Here is an 18,075-nt window from a genome sequence, read left to right as displayed (position 1 = left end):
CTCCCCAGAATGCCCCACATACTAGCGCAGGGCATTCTGGGACTTCCAGTGGGGGCCCGAATCGCCACCCTAACCGGCTCCAGCCAATTCGGCCCCCCAGACCGAGCTGCCTGCTTGTCTGCGGAGAGGGCAGGTCAAGCCCGCTCTCCCTGTGGAACCCTCTTTGGCTCTCCACACTGCTCATGTGGAGAGCCATCATAAGTCTGAAAAAAACCCCAAACACACACCTGAACTGATATGGAGCACTGCACACCTACAAAATAGGGCTGCTGCACTCTCTGGACACTGGGGCAGCAATGAATGGTTACATATTAATTGGCTATATTTATATTCTGGCTGTCTTTCATAATGCAACTGAAGATGGCATATTTAGGGTGGTCTCCCACCCAGGCGCCGACCAGACTCGCTTCACTTCACCAAGGTGCCCGCATTGTGTGCTCCCAAACCATGCCCAGGGAACTAGAGTTGGGTGGGCCCTTTCAATAGGTTTAGCCCAGTTACGGACAAACTTCCTGCAGCTTTGTGGTCAACAAAATGCGGAAGTGCTCACACAGAAGGAGGAGAATTAAAGAAGAGCAAGTGGGTGCAGTGATGCTGTGTGAGTTCACCAGGAAGCCAAGATAAGAAACTGTCATAGCTCTGCAGTGTAACAAGAGGAAGGTTTGAAACTTTGCAATACAAGAACCACGTGTGTAAGTTTGCATACATTCGTAGACAGCAATTTGTTTGGGCCTTTTGGAGAAGAACACAGAATTCTTTGCTCAGATGGTATGGGGCAAGGGCAGAAGAGAAAAAGCTCACTAAACCCAGGACGAGAAGTTGCAGAGGCAAGCGAGCATATGCACTAATAGCCACGCCTAAGGGGCCCCTCTGGTTTTTTGTCCTTGGCAAGAATCTTCCACACAATTCTGGGCTTTTCATTTGTAAGCATCAGGGCTAGAGGCTTGCTCTTAAAAACTGAATGCACGCAGACTGACATTCTCAAGCTTTCATGACATCTGCCAGAATCTACATTCGGGGCCATATTATACACTTGTGGTCAAGGGAGGTTTCTAAATACATCTGGGCACAACACGAACAGGTCACACAAAGGGCTTACTTTTGAGTCGTAGGCTGATTGCTGAATGACTTCAGGGGCCATCCAAAATGGTGTGCCTACAAAGGTGTTCCTCTTAATCTGCGTATCGGTCAGCTGCCCAGCAACGCCAAAATCCGCAAGCTTAACATCTCCTTGCTCCGACAACAAGACATTGGCCGCTTGAAGGGAGGAGAAAGCGGACAACTTAATTTTAAAAACAGAAGGAAATATGGCTTGAAGGGTTTTTACTCTCACACTTGTTTATGCGCACCTTTTATATCTCTGTGAATTTTCTTCTCTGAATGTAGATAGTCAAGACCTTTCAAGATTTCCTTTAGCATCGTAGCAATCTGGAATTCGTCAAATGGGCCAGCACGAAGCTTTAGGGAAAACACAAAATGCATTTCACATTTATTTTTAACCCCAGCCTTCACCATTCGTTAAGTTACAGATCACAATGAATTTGAAATGTCATTGTTTCTCTCTCTCGAAAGACTTGCAAGGAAGGAAAAACTTTGATGCATACGTTCCACAACAATTGATCATAACTGCAAGCAGCTTGGAAACATGGTCAAGCAACCACCGGGAATGTTTACTAAGAGGTTTTAGCCAGTGCTGTCTTACAGAGAGGATCGTGATGCGTAAAGATGTAGCAATACTCTAGTAAATATACTTTGCCACACTGGAAGCGATCTGCTAAGAGCAGGGATGGGCAGAAGGTAGTACATCAGGATCTACTCAGGGCTGATGGGGGGCAGGGGGAAGCTGGTACAAATTATCGGGGCCCAGTGGTCCAGAAAGGGGCCCGGGGCCCAACTATGTTGCATATGTTTTTGTCTTGCCTCCTGCCACTACAGGGGAGTGCTTGGCTCACACCCACCCTCGACCCCCAGCCACACACATGGTGGCTAGAATTATTTTTAAGATCGGCAGTTTGGCCTTGTGGTGGTGGCCACCCTTTTTTTTCCCCCCCACCAGGGCCAGAACCTGGTCTTGGCAGCCCTGGATCTACTGGTAGATCTCTAGATGATCTGCAGTAGATTGGCATGAATTTCTGGCTCCCAATTGCTTTAACAAAAAAACAAGCAAAATCACTTTTAAAAACCAGCTCTCAGCCATAGCTGGCCTTGTGCTAACCACTTTTCTCTTGGTCTCAGTGTTACTCAGTTGTAAAATAGGGGAAATGAACTGGTTACCTTTGACTAGGTCTTTGCGCAACTCTGTAGGTCAGTATTAGAGATCCCTGATCTATAGTAACTCAGATGTTCATCTGTGTATATGTCATCCCGGTGCAGGAAGGAACTAGCTCAACCCCAAGCCAACCATTTCACATCTGGCCCTAACCCCAGCCACATGCCAATACCAGCTTTTCTGCAAAATCTATTCTGCAGCTGGTAGACCTTGGGGTTCTGGTAAAAAATAAAGCCTGAAATCTCTTAGACGGTGGGCACCACAAGCAAGAACATGTTCCCCTGTCTCGTCCCCTCATTTTGCAAGAAAACATCCAATTTATTGTGGCGGGGGTGACTGGAGTTGTAGTTCAACAACAGCTGGAGAGTCAAGGTTGCCTAATCCTGCAGTAGAGTGAAACTTGGCAAGATCAGTGTGAATATCTACAGACGCTGGGATGTCACCCACAAGGCCCTCAACAGGCACCAGCACCAAGTATTACTCCTTGTAGACAATCCACACACACTTGATCTTAGCCAAAAGGCCAAGAAGCAATTGTAGACAAAGACTACAAGGATCTAGCTAGAGGTTCACAGGAGTTTGTCACCGACAAGCTCCTTCTGCCACTAGGAAGGGTCGATTCACACATGCACGTCTATCGTTTGATGATTTGCAACTGAACGTGTGGACTTGTCTAAAGTATTCTCCTTGAGGTCATGACAGCACATGCAATTGTAAGGCAAACTGGTGGTTCTCACTCATCAGGCCTTGGCACTGGAGCGAGGAACATTCAATGAAAATTCAGTGTGAATGAGCCCTCTTGCTAACGTCTGCTCTGACTCGGACTCTGGCTCTACCCCTGCTAACTGAGTAAAGAGATACCTTTTTAACATGGTTATTATCTGAATTGAGCAGGGGGAGAGGAACTAGCCCTATTCACACACCTCAGCACAGCATCCCTCCAGGGACTGTTGCTGGTGTCTATCTTAGGTTTCTTTTTCGATTGTGAGCCCTTTGGCGACAGGGGACCATCTTATTTATTTATTATTTTTCTATATAAACTGCTTTGGAAACATTTGTTGAAAAGCAGTATATAAATATTTGTTGTTGGCTCCAGGCGCCAACTACTACATAAGAACCTGGCTATGTAAGAAGCAGCAAGGTCAGGGCTGCACAACTTCAGCCCTCCAGCTGCCATTGGACTACAAATCCCATCATCCCCAGTGACCAATAGCCAGGGATGATGGGAGTTGTAGTCCAACACCTACAGGAAAGCCAAAGCTCTGCAGCCCTGAGCAAGATGATGTCTTGCGCCTGGCTACACTGAACTCCAGCTGGGAAAAGCAGAAGGTGGTTGTTGGGTAGGGTTTAATTGAGAGCTCGTGGTGTGAGCAGAGCCGTGTGTAGAAGAGGCTACTCGTAAGCAGGCACTGAAATTCTAGTGCAACCAAGCCAGCCTGCTACGAAGCACACAAAAAAATGTCACACTGCTAAGAATATTTCAGGATCTCATAAGCATAAACACTGAGCTGTATTATCTTACAGGAAAAGGGTGGGTCTCCCATACAGGGCTGTGGTGGAGCTGGGCTGGGGGGCAGGGGGAAACCACACATCACCACCCAGAGCTCTTTGCTTTTTTAGTCGCTCCAACGCTGCATCTGCCATGAACGCTGCATTTGTCAGAAGCAATGGGCCCTTTCATGGTTTAAATTTAAACTGCTGAAAATGGAAAAGCCAGGTCAGTTTCAACACTGAATATGAACTGTTCTTTGGAACAGTCCTGGGACCAGCTTCCAAGGGAAACATTTGGGTGTTTTAAAGTTGACAGAACATCCCACCTTCTCAACTATTCACCATGTTTTGATGGCAACAAGGCTTTCTCCTATTACTAACATGCAGAATGGGCTGAATGCTTTATTCTAAAATATGGTTTTTAAGGCGCAAGGCAGATGAGTTGCCTTCATCTACAATCAGACATGTAGGACCACCGCACCTACAGGACTGCTGGATGACACAGCCAGTCTACATCAGCAGAAGGCGTGTTTGCCTTGGACCCAACCCTCCCTGGGCACTGACTCACTCAGTAGTCTTGGATATTGGTCTACAAACGTAGGTTATAGTCGCCTGACTCACAAGCTTATTGTAAAAAGGAGAGCAGATAAGATGTGTACCTTTTATACATCACCAACAGGAACAGTACTTTAGAGGGCAATAACAAAAAGAGATAACCAAACTGAGCAACTTCCAATCAAAAGCAATCTCACACTGAACAGGTATGTGCTAAGAAAACCTATTATTAATAGTGTATTACGAAGATCAGCTGGCTCCATTGAGTTGCATTCCATCTCCATTCAGTTGCTGCTTTTTATAGGGTTTGTGTGTCCCCTGCCTCGCCCACAAGAGGACGTAAACAGGTCCCTTGCCTTCAAGTAATGCAAGCATTCAGGTCTGGGGAAAGGATTTCGGTCCTAGGCATTCGTTACACTGATAATCCACCTCTGTCTCCACAGTGCAAGATTTCAGTAGTGCAAGAATAGACAGAGGTGGATTTCTAGTGTAACTAGGACCTAGGACCTAAAACCTTTCCCCAAACCTGGATGCTTACATTGCTTGAAGGCAAGAGGCATGTTTACGTCCGCTTAAAAACCCCCTATAAAGAGCAGAAACTGAATGGAGAGGCACTCTGCTAATGAGAGAGAGAAACCATACTTCTAACAGAAAGGACACGTAAACAAACTTAAAAATAAATATGAATTAGCAACTGATAACCAGAATACTTACAAGATCCAATGCTGATCCCCCACCTAAGTATTCCATTATTATCCATAACTTTGTGCCCTAAAAGGGAACATAGACAATATGTTAGACTTCTCAAGAAAGGTTCGTGTTTCGATCCTAAAGGGCAGACATCTCTTCCAGATGTGTAGCCCACCTCACCACACAATGCACATGCAAGCATCTCTCTCTCCCTCTCTCTCTCTCACTCACATGCACACACACACACACACACACACACACCACTGCAGCTGCAAGCTGGGTAAGAGGAAATGCAGAAGGTCATGCAAACAATCATGAGGATATCCCTCATTGCACCAGTTATGTCATATCTATTTTGAAGCACCCATAAGTGAGATGAGCCAAGGGAAAGTGAAAAAGCAGCTGGGATGGGGAAAAGAGAGAGAAATGGAAACAGAATGTATCTGGAGACAGAAGCAGGATGGTTAGGGGGAGGGAGCATAAGCTCTGCTGCGGGGTGTTCATTCGTTACCCCCCCACTTGCACAAAGAGAAGAGAAGAAAGTAAACCATCCCAACAGAACTAGAGAAGAGTCTCTCTTTAAATGTCTTCTACACCATGGACACCTCAAAAGCACTACTGAAGGGGTGGCAAACCCCAACGTAGCTCTCTAGCTGTTTCTGGATGACAACTCCCACCACTCTCCATCACAACTTCCCTATTAGTTAGTGACCTAAAGACAAGTTCACACATGCACACTGGTAGCATCATCATCACCACATCCAAGTTTGGTTCCTAATTTTGAAGGTTTGCAAGATTCAAGATTCAAATACTCAGCATAATTCATATTTATATCTAAGCAGATCTCTTCTGCTCAGGAGAGTGAAGGCTGCTGAAGTCAATATATGTATTTGTTTGAGGGCTAATAGTATTTAGAAGTTCTATCTATCAGCTAAAACAAATGCAAGTGATTCTATTACAATCCAAGTATTTATATCACTAATAGTATCCGCTGCTGCACCAACCCCCACATCCCTTTTTAACAACTAATTAAATAAATGTTAGGACATGAGGAGGTTTGTTTACTTTCAAACTACTCTGAACTGTCCTTTAGTAACAATTTCACTCAAGGCATTGTTCCAAAGCATTGTTCAACATTCTGGGAAAACAAACAATTGTTCTTTTAAGCCTGTCAAGAGAAAGTGTTTTGGAGAAGACTATAACCTGTAATCCCAACAGCATATAAGAGAAGTAGTAATCTTGTTTACAGAATATTTCCATTCAATGGCATGTCATATTTTATATATGCACCATCTTAAGTGCCCAGAATTAAGTGACTGAGATTACTGGATCAATAACTATTGTTAGGGATACAGAAAACTGCTTTACACCAAGTCAGACCAGTAGTACATCTAGCTTAGTATTTTTTACACTGACAACAGCTGCTCTCTAGGTCTAAGACAGGAATCTTTTCAACCCTACCTGGAGATGCCAGGGACTGAATTTGAATCTTCTGCATGCAAAGCATGTGTTTCACCCCTAAGCTATGTGCCTCAATAACTTGCATACTGTCCCCTGCTAACAAACAATCCCTTGCTAACTGATCAAAGAGACACCTTTTAAAAGTGGTGATTCTCTTTCTTGAGCAGGTGGAGAGCATCTGGCCCTATCCATCCCAAGCACAGCATCCCTCCAGTGGCTGTTGCCTATCGTGTTTCTTTTTTAGATTGTGACCCCTTTGGGGACAGGGAGCCATTCTCTCTCTCCCTCTCCATAAACCACTTTGGGGACTTTTGTTGAAAAGTGGGATATAAATATTTGTCGGGTATACGTTTAACTTGTCCTAGTAAAAAGGCATTTTAATCTCTTCAAGAAGTGCCGTGATGACAAAAGCTTTATGATTCACATTGCTTTCTGAAGCCAACTGTGCTCTTCATATAACTGAGGGGATGTCAGCTTTCCATTTTGGGGTGAAAAAAATGTGTGTAATATGAAGTTTGCTTTTCATTACAGTAAACACATGGGTCCAACAGAAAACTCTACTGTCTTGATTTTCTATTGCTTTTTCCGTAGCAACAGGATATACTTATTACAATGGAAGTTTGAAATGCAACATGGGAAGCAGGAGAACTATGTTCTCACTGTTAACAACATCTTAAGGCAGTTTGAACTATTTTAGTATTTTATATATTTTATATGTCTCAAAAAGGATGCATTTTATATAAATAACCCTCAGCTACTTTTAAATACAAAACAAAACTGATACACTACTTTTTAAAAAAACAATATGAGCAGTCAGCAAACAGAAGTTATAAGCAATCCTGCGCACATAAAACATGAATTGCATAATCAACATTACCACAACAACCACGGAGATGACAAAGAGGAGGGGGCAGCAATACAATATTTCTAGAAGTACGTCTGTTCTTCTCATTCATACCCAGGCAGTAAGCAGCAGGATTCAAGAACTAACATAACTGGACTAATCCCAAATCTTGGCGTAGGAGTTCCAGACAGCCAGGTTAACACACACGGATCATAGGCAGTTCAGGCTGAAAGGACTTCCATCCACAAATTAACGGAAGGCAAAGATCAGCATATCCCATTTTGTGAAACTGCCGTCTCTTGGCAAGCAGTACCAGTCTCCTGATCTTCTAGATCCCAGGTGGTCAGAATATACCCAACAAGCAAACAAAGTACCTCTAGAAAGAGGAAGAGCAATCTGTAACACTAGATTAGTCCATGTAATGACTTCAACCCCCGCAAAAGGATACTGCTGGCTTGCATGGGATGAAACAGTGTGCCATAACCTATTTTACAATGCCAACAGAGACAAATCTGCATAGGCGAAACTAGGGGGGGGCAGCCAGGGCACGTGCCCTAGGCGCCACTGGGGGGGGGGCGCCAGTGCCATGCTGCCCCCACCCTCTCCCCAATTCATGGATTTCCCCCCAAAATTTTTTAACCTGTAGCCCCTTCGGGGGGCTTCCTAAAGGCCGCCAGGGGGTCTGCAAAGGTTCCCCCTCCCCACACCATCCTCTTAGAATACCGCCACAGTCCATCTCGGTCTGATTTCTGGCCTGTTCAGGCCTACAAAGATCAGTGCGGCGGCCATTTTGGAGGTCACCGTACATGCTCAAAAGTAGGGATGTGCACGGAACCACAGAGCTGCAGTCCGGCACTGGGGTGGGGGTTCCTTTAAGGGCGGGGGGAGGGTGTACTTACCCCTGCCACCACTTTCTCCCCGCCAGTGCACGTATTTTAGAAAGCATTTGGGGCGGCAGGGTACCTCCCTGCCGCCTCTTCCCCCTCTCGGCAGCAAAAGGCTTTTGCGCGTGCACACATCTCCGCATCTTAAGCCTGTCTGTAATTTGCTTGAGAGGTACACAGCCAACTGGGAGTCCATAAGACTGCTTTTGAGTTTGACAGACTGTAAGGTTCAAACATGCCACACGCAACATGACCAAAGAGTATGCCAAGTAGATTTAGGCACCATCCTCTCTGCTTTCCAGTGAGAGCATTTTCCGCATTTTCCAGGAAGTTAATGAATTTTCCAGGGTTCTCCATTTTTTGGTAGTCTGGAAAAGGTCTGGAACCTACTTGCGAAAATGGCATGTTTCTAACTTTCGTGGTTTGGTCGGGGAGGTTCATGTCAGTCAATGAGGCTCAAGCAGCTTTATATAGATATATAAAGGTCACTGTACCCATTTGGTGAAGTTCTCTTAAAATTTAAAGACGTCATATGAGAGAAATTCGTCATCTGGTCCAATAACTGAATAAGCATTGAAATATCTGCCCCTGCCCAAAGAAAATTTTGCCAGCAGTCTTCAGGATTCAGGTTGCCACCCAAGGCTGAGTTTTAACCCAACACCATTTCCTGAACACAAACTGAAATCTGAGCACAACGTAATAAGTAAATAAAGGTGTGGGATCTCCATGCCACAGGTCTAGCCACCAAATAGAGCATACTTTGTTAAGAACTATGAAGGATTATAGACTGCACTTATAAGACAAGGATTTCTTCTAATGTCTAGGAGGGGAAATACTTGCTACTTTTAGCTCTTTCCACAAAGCTAACTCTGTCAGGTAAGGGGAAAAAACCAAACCCATCCCACAATAAGTATTTGTTTTCAGGCAAACTGTGTGGTTGCAGCATGGTATGAGCATGATTTGGAAACACCGACACATCGGAAAGGGAGATGTACAGTGTTTTTCCAATAATGCCTCAAAGAAGTTACTACTGTAAACTGTAACTGGGTGTGTCTCATTTTCGTCTGGGCATTTTAAAACGCTCCCTGTTGGTGCTAACAGGCCAACAAGATATACTGCATGCAGGGCAGAGGATGTGTCATATTCTGGAACAGCTTGAGGCAAAAACAGTTTTAGTTAGAGTTGTGCTGCATCCGACATTAAGAGCAAAATAAGAAATCTTTTACATTGTAATCCCTGCAGGGTGGGAAGAATATGACATGTGCTGAAATGCAAATTATATCCTAAAGAAAATGTTTGATCTTAGATGAAGAGGCGCATTCCTCTTCAAGCAAGTGCTTGCACCCAACCACAGTGTGTTTATGGGGAAATCTTGCTGCTCTTCCTAATGGACTGGTTCACTCTTCAGGGGCTACAGAGTGGCCTTTTCTCTAGCTCAGACCCCAGATCATCAAACACCACGGATCCTCACACAAATATTCATATAATACATGCACTCCCATATGCACTATTGAAGTTATTCCTGCCTGAGGAAGAGTATGCGGGTACTTGGGGAAAGGGCTTTTTTGGTTGTAGCATTGCAATTGGGGAACGTCCTCCCAAGAGAGACCCACCTTAGTCAATCATGGCTGACTTTCTGGCAAGCAATAAAAACATAGGGCATTTCCCCCAAAAAAGCCTTTGGAAAGGGAAAATCTGACTGCAACTAAATACAATTATCCCTGCTAACTGGGCTAAGAGGAACCTTTCATAGCGGTGATCCTCTGAATATTAAGCATGGGAAGAGAAACTGGCCCTGTTCAAACCAGCACAGCATTCTTTCAGTGGCTGTTGCTGATGTCTACCTTGTGTTTCTTTTCAGACTGCCAGCCTTTTGTGGGACAGGGAACTATATATTATACTATTATTATTATTTAGTAGTAGTAGTAGTGGATCATAGAACAAATCAATCCAGAATTTTCACTCGAGGCACAAATGACCGGGCTCAAACTATCCTACTTTGGACACATTATGCAAAGACCCAGCTCCCTTGAGAAGTCCATAATGATGGGAAAAGTTGAAGGAAAGAGAAGAAGAGGACGACCAGCAGCAAGGTGGATGGACTCGATTACAACAGCAATGAATGCACCACGGAGAGGCCTTAAAGGCCAAGTTGAAGACAGATCATCCTGGAGAGGATCTATCTATGTGATCGCTACCAGTAGACACCGACTTGATGGCACTTAATCAATTAATCAGTAGTAGTAGCAGCAGCAGTTGTAGCAGTAGTAAACTGCTTTGAAAACTTCTGTTGCAAAGACGTTCTCAAAGCCCCTTACTTAAAATAAAATAAATATGGTTCCCTGTCCCCCCAAAGGCTCACAGTCTGAAAAGAAACACAAGGTGTGTATTTAGTCCCACTCATATATACCTTTTCCAAAGGCCTTTTTTGGGGGGGAAAGTCCTATATTTTTATTACAATAAGTTACAACAACAACAACAACAACAACAGTAGTATCTCTGCTTGTAGGTTTTGGGGACTGCGCTCTGCCTTGCTAGATATTGTATAAAATCTTAAAAATTAACTTCTTAAGCTGCTGGGGTATCCTACTTTTTAAAAAGGCGAGAGGTGGTGGGGATTTTAATTAATAAAACAGGAATAGCAGCAGGCTCCTACAGAAAAGCTCCATTAGAGTGAAGACATCAAGTGCCTTGTTCCTTTTACAGGAACTGTCAATAAGTAAGGGAAATATTCAGGATGTTCAGTCAGTGAGCTTGTTTCAGAAGAATAAGGGTAAGGGTGTGTGTGTGTGTGCGCGCACACATGTGCATAGCAGATGAGAGTGGCACTGTGTCACCCAGATTCACTAAGGAAGTGATATGTAGAAAAGAAAGTTGCCTTTACAGATGCTAGAAGAAGAAACCAAACAGGTGATCTTCCCACCCACGCACCTACCACCCTTATTTTCCCTCTCCATTCCCCCATATTGCTCTTGGGGGGTTCCTGCTCTCCCCACATATTTCTCTCCCTCTCCCTGTCTCCTACTCTGGGCGTAGTGCCTTCAATTTTAAAGATGTTCCACACCTTTTTAAATAAAGGGGACATTTGCTAAGTGGTGGACCACAGAGCGTGCGGGAGAGCGTAATGCTTGGGTTTCAGCTCCGTCTAAAGGGAACTTGCTGGGTTTCTTTAAAAAACCAAAAAACATAATGACATGTATTATTGGAACAACCCATAAACATAACAGCCATGCAACTGCAACAAGAAGAAACAGCCATACAACTGCATGGTGTGGAAGCTGAAACTCCTTCGGGATTTTTGACTACTGCAACTCCCTCATGCACCAAGATCAGAACACAATCAACCAAAATCCAAACTCAGACTCTACCCTCGACCTGACCCACCCCTGCCTCACAACACACACACACACACACACACACACACACACACACACCCCTTTGACATTGCTTTGGTCTCATAAATGTAATTCTGCAGGTTTCAAAACAACTGAGGACAAGATTCAGCTTTCCCAGTGAACATGGAGCAATTGTATACGTTACCTTTAAATAGGAGCCATAGTATTTTGTTACATAAGGGCTGTCACACTGGCTTAGGACAGTTATCTCTTGCTGGATGTCTTCTATTTCATCTTCGGCCTCCTCGAGGTCTATGATCTTTATAGCCACCACTTGCTGTGTCCGATTATCAATTCCTTTAAACACTTCTCCAAATGAGCCTTTTCCAATGCGCTCTAGTTTTGTGAAGAGTTCCTCGGGGTCTGCTCGGTGGTTCTGCAGCAAAAGAGTGGTGGGGGGGGGGGAAGAGAAGGATGAAGAAGTAATTTCTGATTTTGCTTTTTCTCTAAAGCCCAGGGCAGATGGAAGGACATGAGAACAGTCCTGTCAGATCAGACAAAAGGTCCCACCTTTCCTAGTCAAGCAGAGAGGTCCAGCATCCTATTTCCTGGTCAACCAGAAGCCTCTGGGAAGCTGCCAGAAGTGGTGATGGCCAATCTTTACAAGTTTAAAAGGAAATTAGACAAATTCATGGAGGACAGGGCTCTCAATGGCTACTAGACCGGACAGCTGTGTACCTCCATCAGGATCAGAGGTGGCATGCCCCTGAACACCAGGTGCTAAGGGGCACCAACGGGAGGGGGCACTGACCTTTCCCTTCCACTTGTTTATTATTTGTTACTAGCTGGACCAGTGCAGCGCAACTGCATGCTAGTTCTCCCGGCCTCTTTCCCTCTGCTTAGCACTCCTCACATGCTCTGGGCTCTCCCTGCTCCAGCCAACCGTTGCCCACCCCCCACCCCAACTGATTCAAGGGCGTAACTACAATAGGGCAAGGAGAGACAGTTGTCCGGGGGCCCACTGCCTTGGGAGGCCCCCAAGAGGCAAGCCACATGACTGACTACCCCAGCCTCGCACCCGCCTGGGCCTCCTTCAGCTGTATTAATCCTCCGAAATTGATGGGAGTGTTAAGACCTGGAGCTACCAGAACAGCAGGTCTTTCTCTAGTACCCTTAAATGACTTGCATCGTCCACAATTTACAAAACCTTTAAAAAAATAATTCAGGATGATGTTCTATTGTGGCACATAGGAGGTGTGTGTGTGTGTGTGTGTGTGTGTGTGTAAATTTTACTATGATTTCTTTACTTCATGAGCTGAGCTTCAGTGGCGGGGGGGGGGGGGGGGGCTATTTTAAAATCTTGTCTCTGGGCCCACTCCAACCTTGCTACGCGGTTGACTGGCACAAGACCACCTCCCCGGACATTAAAGCCCCACTGGCCATTCCGGCCCCCTGCCCCCGCAAGCCAGGACCACCTCCTTTGACATTAAGCCCCTAATTTGATGCTTATAATCCGGGTGAAACCTGGAATTTCAGGGGGCATGGCAACTCTAAAATGAACGCAACTATAGGTCATCCCTATACCACAGAACAGTTTTTCAAACTTGGTCCTCAGATGTTGTTGGACTACAACTCCCATCAGCCTGCAGCCACAATGGCTTTTAACTCTGAGAAACCTTGCCACAGAATTCATACTAGCAGGTTAGTGTCAGCGTCGCAAGGGGTATGTGCGTGCACACGTGAGAGGATATGGAGACAGCGCCAGTGTGCTGCCATAAAGGAAACAAAAGCAGTCAAACCCCCTTCCACCCTTGAAGTTTCAAAGAGATGCTTCTTTGAAGCTAGGCTTTGACATTCCGCAACTCAGGAATTCTCCCCCCCCCAAACAAATTCTGAAAAACCCTCTGCGGAGTCCAAAGGGACTTGCATGCTACCAACACAGCCCTACCGGAAGCACATTCCAATTTGTACTTTTGTGAATACACGCAGCAATCGTTGTGCAACATCCCTACTTGCCTAATTGTTCCTCTTTAGAAGCCAGCTGATAATTACACAGACTGCTTCCTTCAAAGCTAAGAAAGTCCAATATCCTCACGGAATTTTCCACTTCTAAATCTCGATCTCCTGCTCTTCCCCACAGGACTGGGTCATGCCAGACAAAGGCCTGCCACCTGAGGGGATATGAAGATATTCATAAAAACGAACCTCACAAACAGAGTGATTTGAAGGCTCCCCGCCGCCGCCTTTTTAAGTCTGCACAAGTTAATGGAGACCAGAGCTCCAGTCTTCTTGAAATAAGGCAGGTTTTTTCCAGAACTGGATATATTTTTAGAATCCGCAACTTCAAAAACCCGTTTAAAAGCCTGGAAGCAGCTGTATGCAAACATCATCTCAGCTGAATGAAAAATGGAAACATAACCAAATGCATTAATCCAGCATTCAGCATGGACCTGGTCATTCAACCATTACATAAACCAGCTAATACACAAGACTCTGGGCTATTGTAAGAGCCATCCTTTGACCCTCTCCGCTGCCCAATGAACTCTGGGGGAAACCATTCTGAGTGAAGAGACTGAATGGAGTGTTGCATGTTACATGAGTTTTTAAAATGGCATGGTTCTACTTTTCGGGAACACTTTGCACAAAGCAGGAAGGACCGGCTTTAATTAAGTCAAGGTTCGCCCTCTTCCATATGCTCCAGTCAACATCCGAGGTCCTGAGCTGCATTCTTCCGTCAACTGAAATTCAGCTAGACAGAGCATTTTCTGTGATGGCGCCAACCTTATGGAATTACCTCCCCAAGAATGGGCTCCCTCATTTTCTACCATCAGATACCAGATCAAGACCTGGCTGTCCAGACCCTTTCCAGTCTCTGAGGCAGTGCTTTTCTTTTGCGCCTGTGGTTATTTTGCATTTTATGGCACTAGGTGGTTTTATTTCAATTTGATTGTTTTTGTAAGCCGCCTCAAGTTGCTTATTAGGAGAAGTAAGATACAGGCAAACCTAGTTAAACACAGACTCTATATCAGCAGTTTCACACTGACTGACACCCCGGTTTCATTATCCGTGGATACGAAAGGGTTAAAACCCACGTATCCGCGGTTCCTAGAGGGCTGGAAGTGATAGCAGAAGTCACTTCAATCTGTATTTTAACATAAAACAACTTTCTGATATAACCATCAATCTTAATCGCAGCAGGAAAGTTATTTGTAACTTGTATTTACAGATCAATTTGTTCTATACTATTTATTCTGGAGTCACCAGAGGTCTGAAATAAAGAGGCTTTCTTTAGGAGAGTAAAACACTTCCAAGAAGTTCTCCAAATAGAACAGGGGAAGGGGAATTAGTGACTGGGATGGGAGGAGGGCTGCGTATAAATCAGATCTCTAAAGCATATTCCAAAAGTTGGCTAAGAAACTGAACTATGAATCTGGGAGTTCCTGGTTCGAAACTTGTCTCAGCCAGAAACTTTGTGGATGACTGCAGGCAAACCAGCTCCCTAGCTGCAATACGGGGACAACTACACTGACTTATTTGACAGGGTTTTTGTAAGGATGTCAAGATTATCTTATGTGAAGCACACTTGCAGCTCCTCTAATGCCAAGTATTACTAACATCGCAAAAAACAAAAAGCCTGCATGACCATATTAAGACTCTCCAAAAAGGATCTGCAAGGCTGAAGTCATATTATCATGCTAATTATTGCTACATAGGCATAGAGGTCAAGAAATGTTGGCTCTGCTCAGCCAGACAAAAACGTTTTATTTGTCAAACTATATTAGTACATTACTCTTGGTTAGGTCAACCGCTGACTGGGCTAAGAGGCACCTTTTTAACATGGTGATTCTCTTTATTTCGCAGGGGGAGAGAAACTGGCCCTATACACCCCCAGCACAGCATCCCTCCAGTGGCTGTTGCTGGTGTCTATCTCATGTATCCTTCTTAGATTGTGAGCCTTTTGGGGACAGGGAGCCTGCACCCCCCTCCCTCTCTGTAAATCTCTTTGGGAACCTTTTGTTGAAAAGTAGTATATACGTATTTATCATATTCATACTCATCAAGATTTTTTCCCGTCAGGCATCATTTTTCACTCATCACAGACAAATAAACTAGTGGATTTCCTGAGCCCTGAGTATGCAGATCAAAAGAACAGCACGGAATCACTATTATAAGGCTAGAAGGGATTTGGCTTATGTTCCTGACCCAAACATGATTCCCCACACATTATTTCCCAGAGATTAACCCATATAAACCAGATTATGAGGTGCCACAGGGCCAGCACCACCACAGAGGTGCCTGTGGCACTCTAGAGATGACTCAAGAGAGTCAAGTCATAAACCACAGGCAAAGGGCAAATCTCATCAGCCAATCTGCCCTGTGGGAGAATTCCTTCCCAGCTCTAAAAATGGTGAGCAGTTGAATTTCAGCACGAAGCAACCCTTAACCACTACTTTACACACCATAACTGTCTCCATGCAGAGGCTGCTTCAACCATGTTGGCTGTATAGCATTCAGTCAGGCTTATGTTTTCCCTCGCTTCTCCGAGGAGTTTAGGAATACATTGTCAGATCCCACCCAGCTCTTCATAACAATCTTGCAAGGTAGTTCAGACATAGTATCTTGCTCAAGGTACTTGAGAGAGCTGGTCTGGTGGTAGCAAGCATGACTTGTCCCCTTAGCTAAGCAGAGTCTGCCCTGGTTGCATATGAATGGGAGACTAGAAGTGTGAGCCCTGGAAGATCTTCCCCTCAGGGGATGGAGCCGCTCTGGGAAGAGCAGAAGGTTCCAAGTTCCTTCCGTGGCAGCATCTCCAAGATAGGGCTGAGAGAGATTCCTGCCTGCAACCTTGGAGAAGCCGCTGCCAGTCTGCGAAGACAATACTGAGCTAGATAGATCAAAGGTCTGACTCAATATATGGCAGCTTCCTATGTTCCTAAGGTCTCTTAATGAGTTTAATGGCTGAGAAGAGATTCAAACCCCTACACTTTATTCACTACTCCACACTTAACAGCAGATATAAGGTACATAGGAACTCTAAAATAAATGGCATCCTATCAATAATTACCAAGGGAAGTCTAAAGACACCAAAAAGGCTGCATGCATAAGCCAGCCTTATAATCTGTATGACAGACGGCAAAATAAAAACACTGACGATGGGTCTTATCCATACAGTTCTCACAATTTGAGCCAAACAGCCAAGCCAGAGAAGGCAGCATTCCTGCCGTGCTCAGTGAAGCCTTAAGAGAACAAATACTGCCAAGAGTTTGAAAATAGCTGTATATCAGCACCTCCCCTGGAATGCTCATGAAGTGATCCATTGCGCAATAACGTGGCCATTCGAGTTTGAGATTTCACACTCCTTTTACGAGTGGATACCCTATTGTCTTTCCCGGCACTCCCACATTCTACTTTAATGAGCTGCAAAAAGCTAAAGCCAACTAAACAGTTGTAAAGTGCCCCCAGCGCAGATTCTTCAGCACTCAAAGGGCCCAGTACAAGCAGCCCTTTGTCTAGTAGCTGCTGTTTTTCTTACAGTAATACCTAATCGGAGACATCAGCTGAACTGTGCCAAATGCAGAACACAAGCAGGCAGCCCTTGTCTCAAGCAATCTTGAGTAGACGAGGGAGATGAACTGTTGCCACAGAGGTGGGGAAATGAAGCACCAAGTGGTATGCCTTGCAGCAAGGAAATCTCTCCCGCCAGTCTTTATATATTTTGCTATTTCCCCTTCCTTTGCTGGGTTAGGTCAGAAATAGCAAGAAGACTAAGTGAATTCCAATCTACATGAAGCTATTCACCAAGCCTTTCCCCATTTAATAATGCTCAACTGCCTCCTCTGGAGGTCTGCCAGAGCCTGAGCATTTTCCACTGCAATGCAATATGTTTTTATTTAGGCTGGTATTGGGTGGCTGTGGACATGCAAGGGCCGCTTCACCAGCGGTGTGCTTTTTCTTCTTCTTCCCCAGAACTGGTATACATTTTTGAATATTGTAAGCTACTCAAAAGGCTGCTGGACGGAGGGGAAAGTTAAAAGCAACTTATTCAAGGACTAATGATCCACGCGGTTAGATAGCCTAAGGCCCTCCAGCTGCTGTTGGACTATAACTCCCATCACCCCCAGCCAACAGTCAGGAATGACAGCCATTGTAGTCCAGCAACAGCTGGAGGGCCAGAGTTCTGCAGCCCTGATGTAAGGTGCGGCGCAAAGGTTCTACTCCCAACACAAAGGCACAACGCAGCGCCAGGCCCAGCACAGTCGCAGGACCTGTTCTGAGCGCTCCCTTTGGAACGGGGGCACATCAAACCTCCCAAGAGCACCTGCCCTAGACAGATCACTTTATGACAGTCCCTGACCAGAACCGATTTTCACCCTGACATCTACACATACAGCAAGTCGATGTAAAAGAATAAATGAACTGAGGTGCCCGCTCCTGCAATTTTTATTTATTTTTATTTAGCATATTTTTATACTGTCCAAAACTTACGTCTCTGCAATGCTTTCTTGTGAACACTGTGTGCACACAAACAGCACCTTGCATGCAAGA

The 18,075-nt window shown here is 45.0% G+C and overlaps 1 protein-coding gene across 1 annotated transcript in view; it reads right to left on the bottom strand.

Moving 5' to 3' along the window:
- The window catches only part of STK26 (serine/threonine kinase 26), a 43,984-nt gene that overhangs the window by 10,743 nt on the left and 15,166 nt on the right, over window positions 1–18,075 (bottom strand). The window contains exons 3-6 of the mRNA XM_053273953.1: window positions 11,735–11,965; window positions 5,030–5,086; window positions 1,350–1,458; window positions 1,100–1,257 (exon numbers count right to left, since the gene is read on the bottom strand). Coding sequence (XP_053129928.1) covers window positions 1,100–1,257; window positions 1,350–1,458; window positions 5,030–5,086; window positions 11,735–11,965 — 555 coding nt within the window. The remainder of the gene's footprint in view (window positions 1–1,099; window positions 1,258–1,349; window positions 1,459–5,029; window positions 5,087–11,734; window positions 11,966–18,075) is intronic.

The sequence above is a fragment of the Hemicordylus capensis genome, chromosome 11 (assembly GCF_027244095.1).
Source record: "Hemicordylus capensis ecotype Gifberg chromosome 11, rHemCap1.1.pri, whole genome shotgun sequence".
NCBI classification, from domain to species: domain Eukaryota; kingdom Metazoa; phylum Chordata; class Lepidosauria; order Squamata; family Cordylidae; genus Hemicordylus; species Hemicordylus capensis.
Note: the sequence above shows the minus strand (reverse complement) of the source record. Positions and strands in the feature narration are given on the sequence as shown.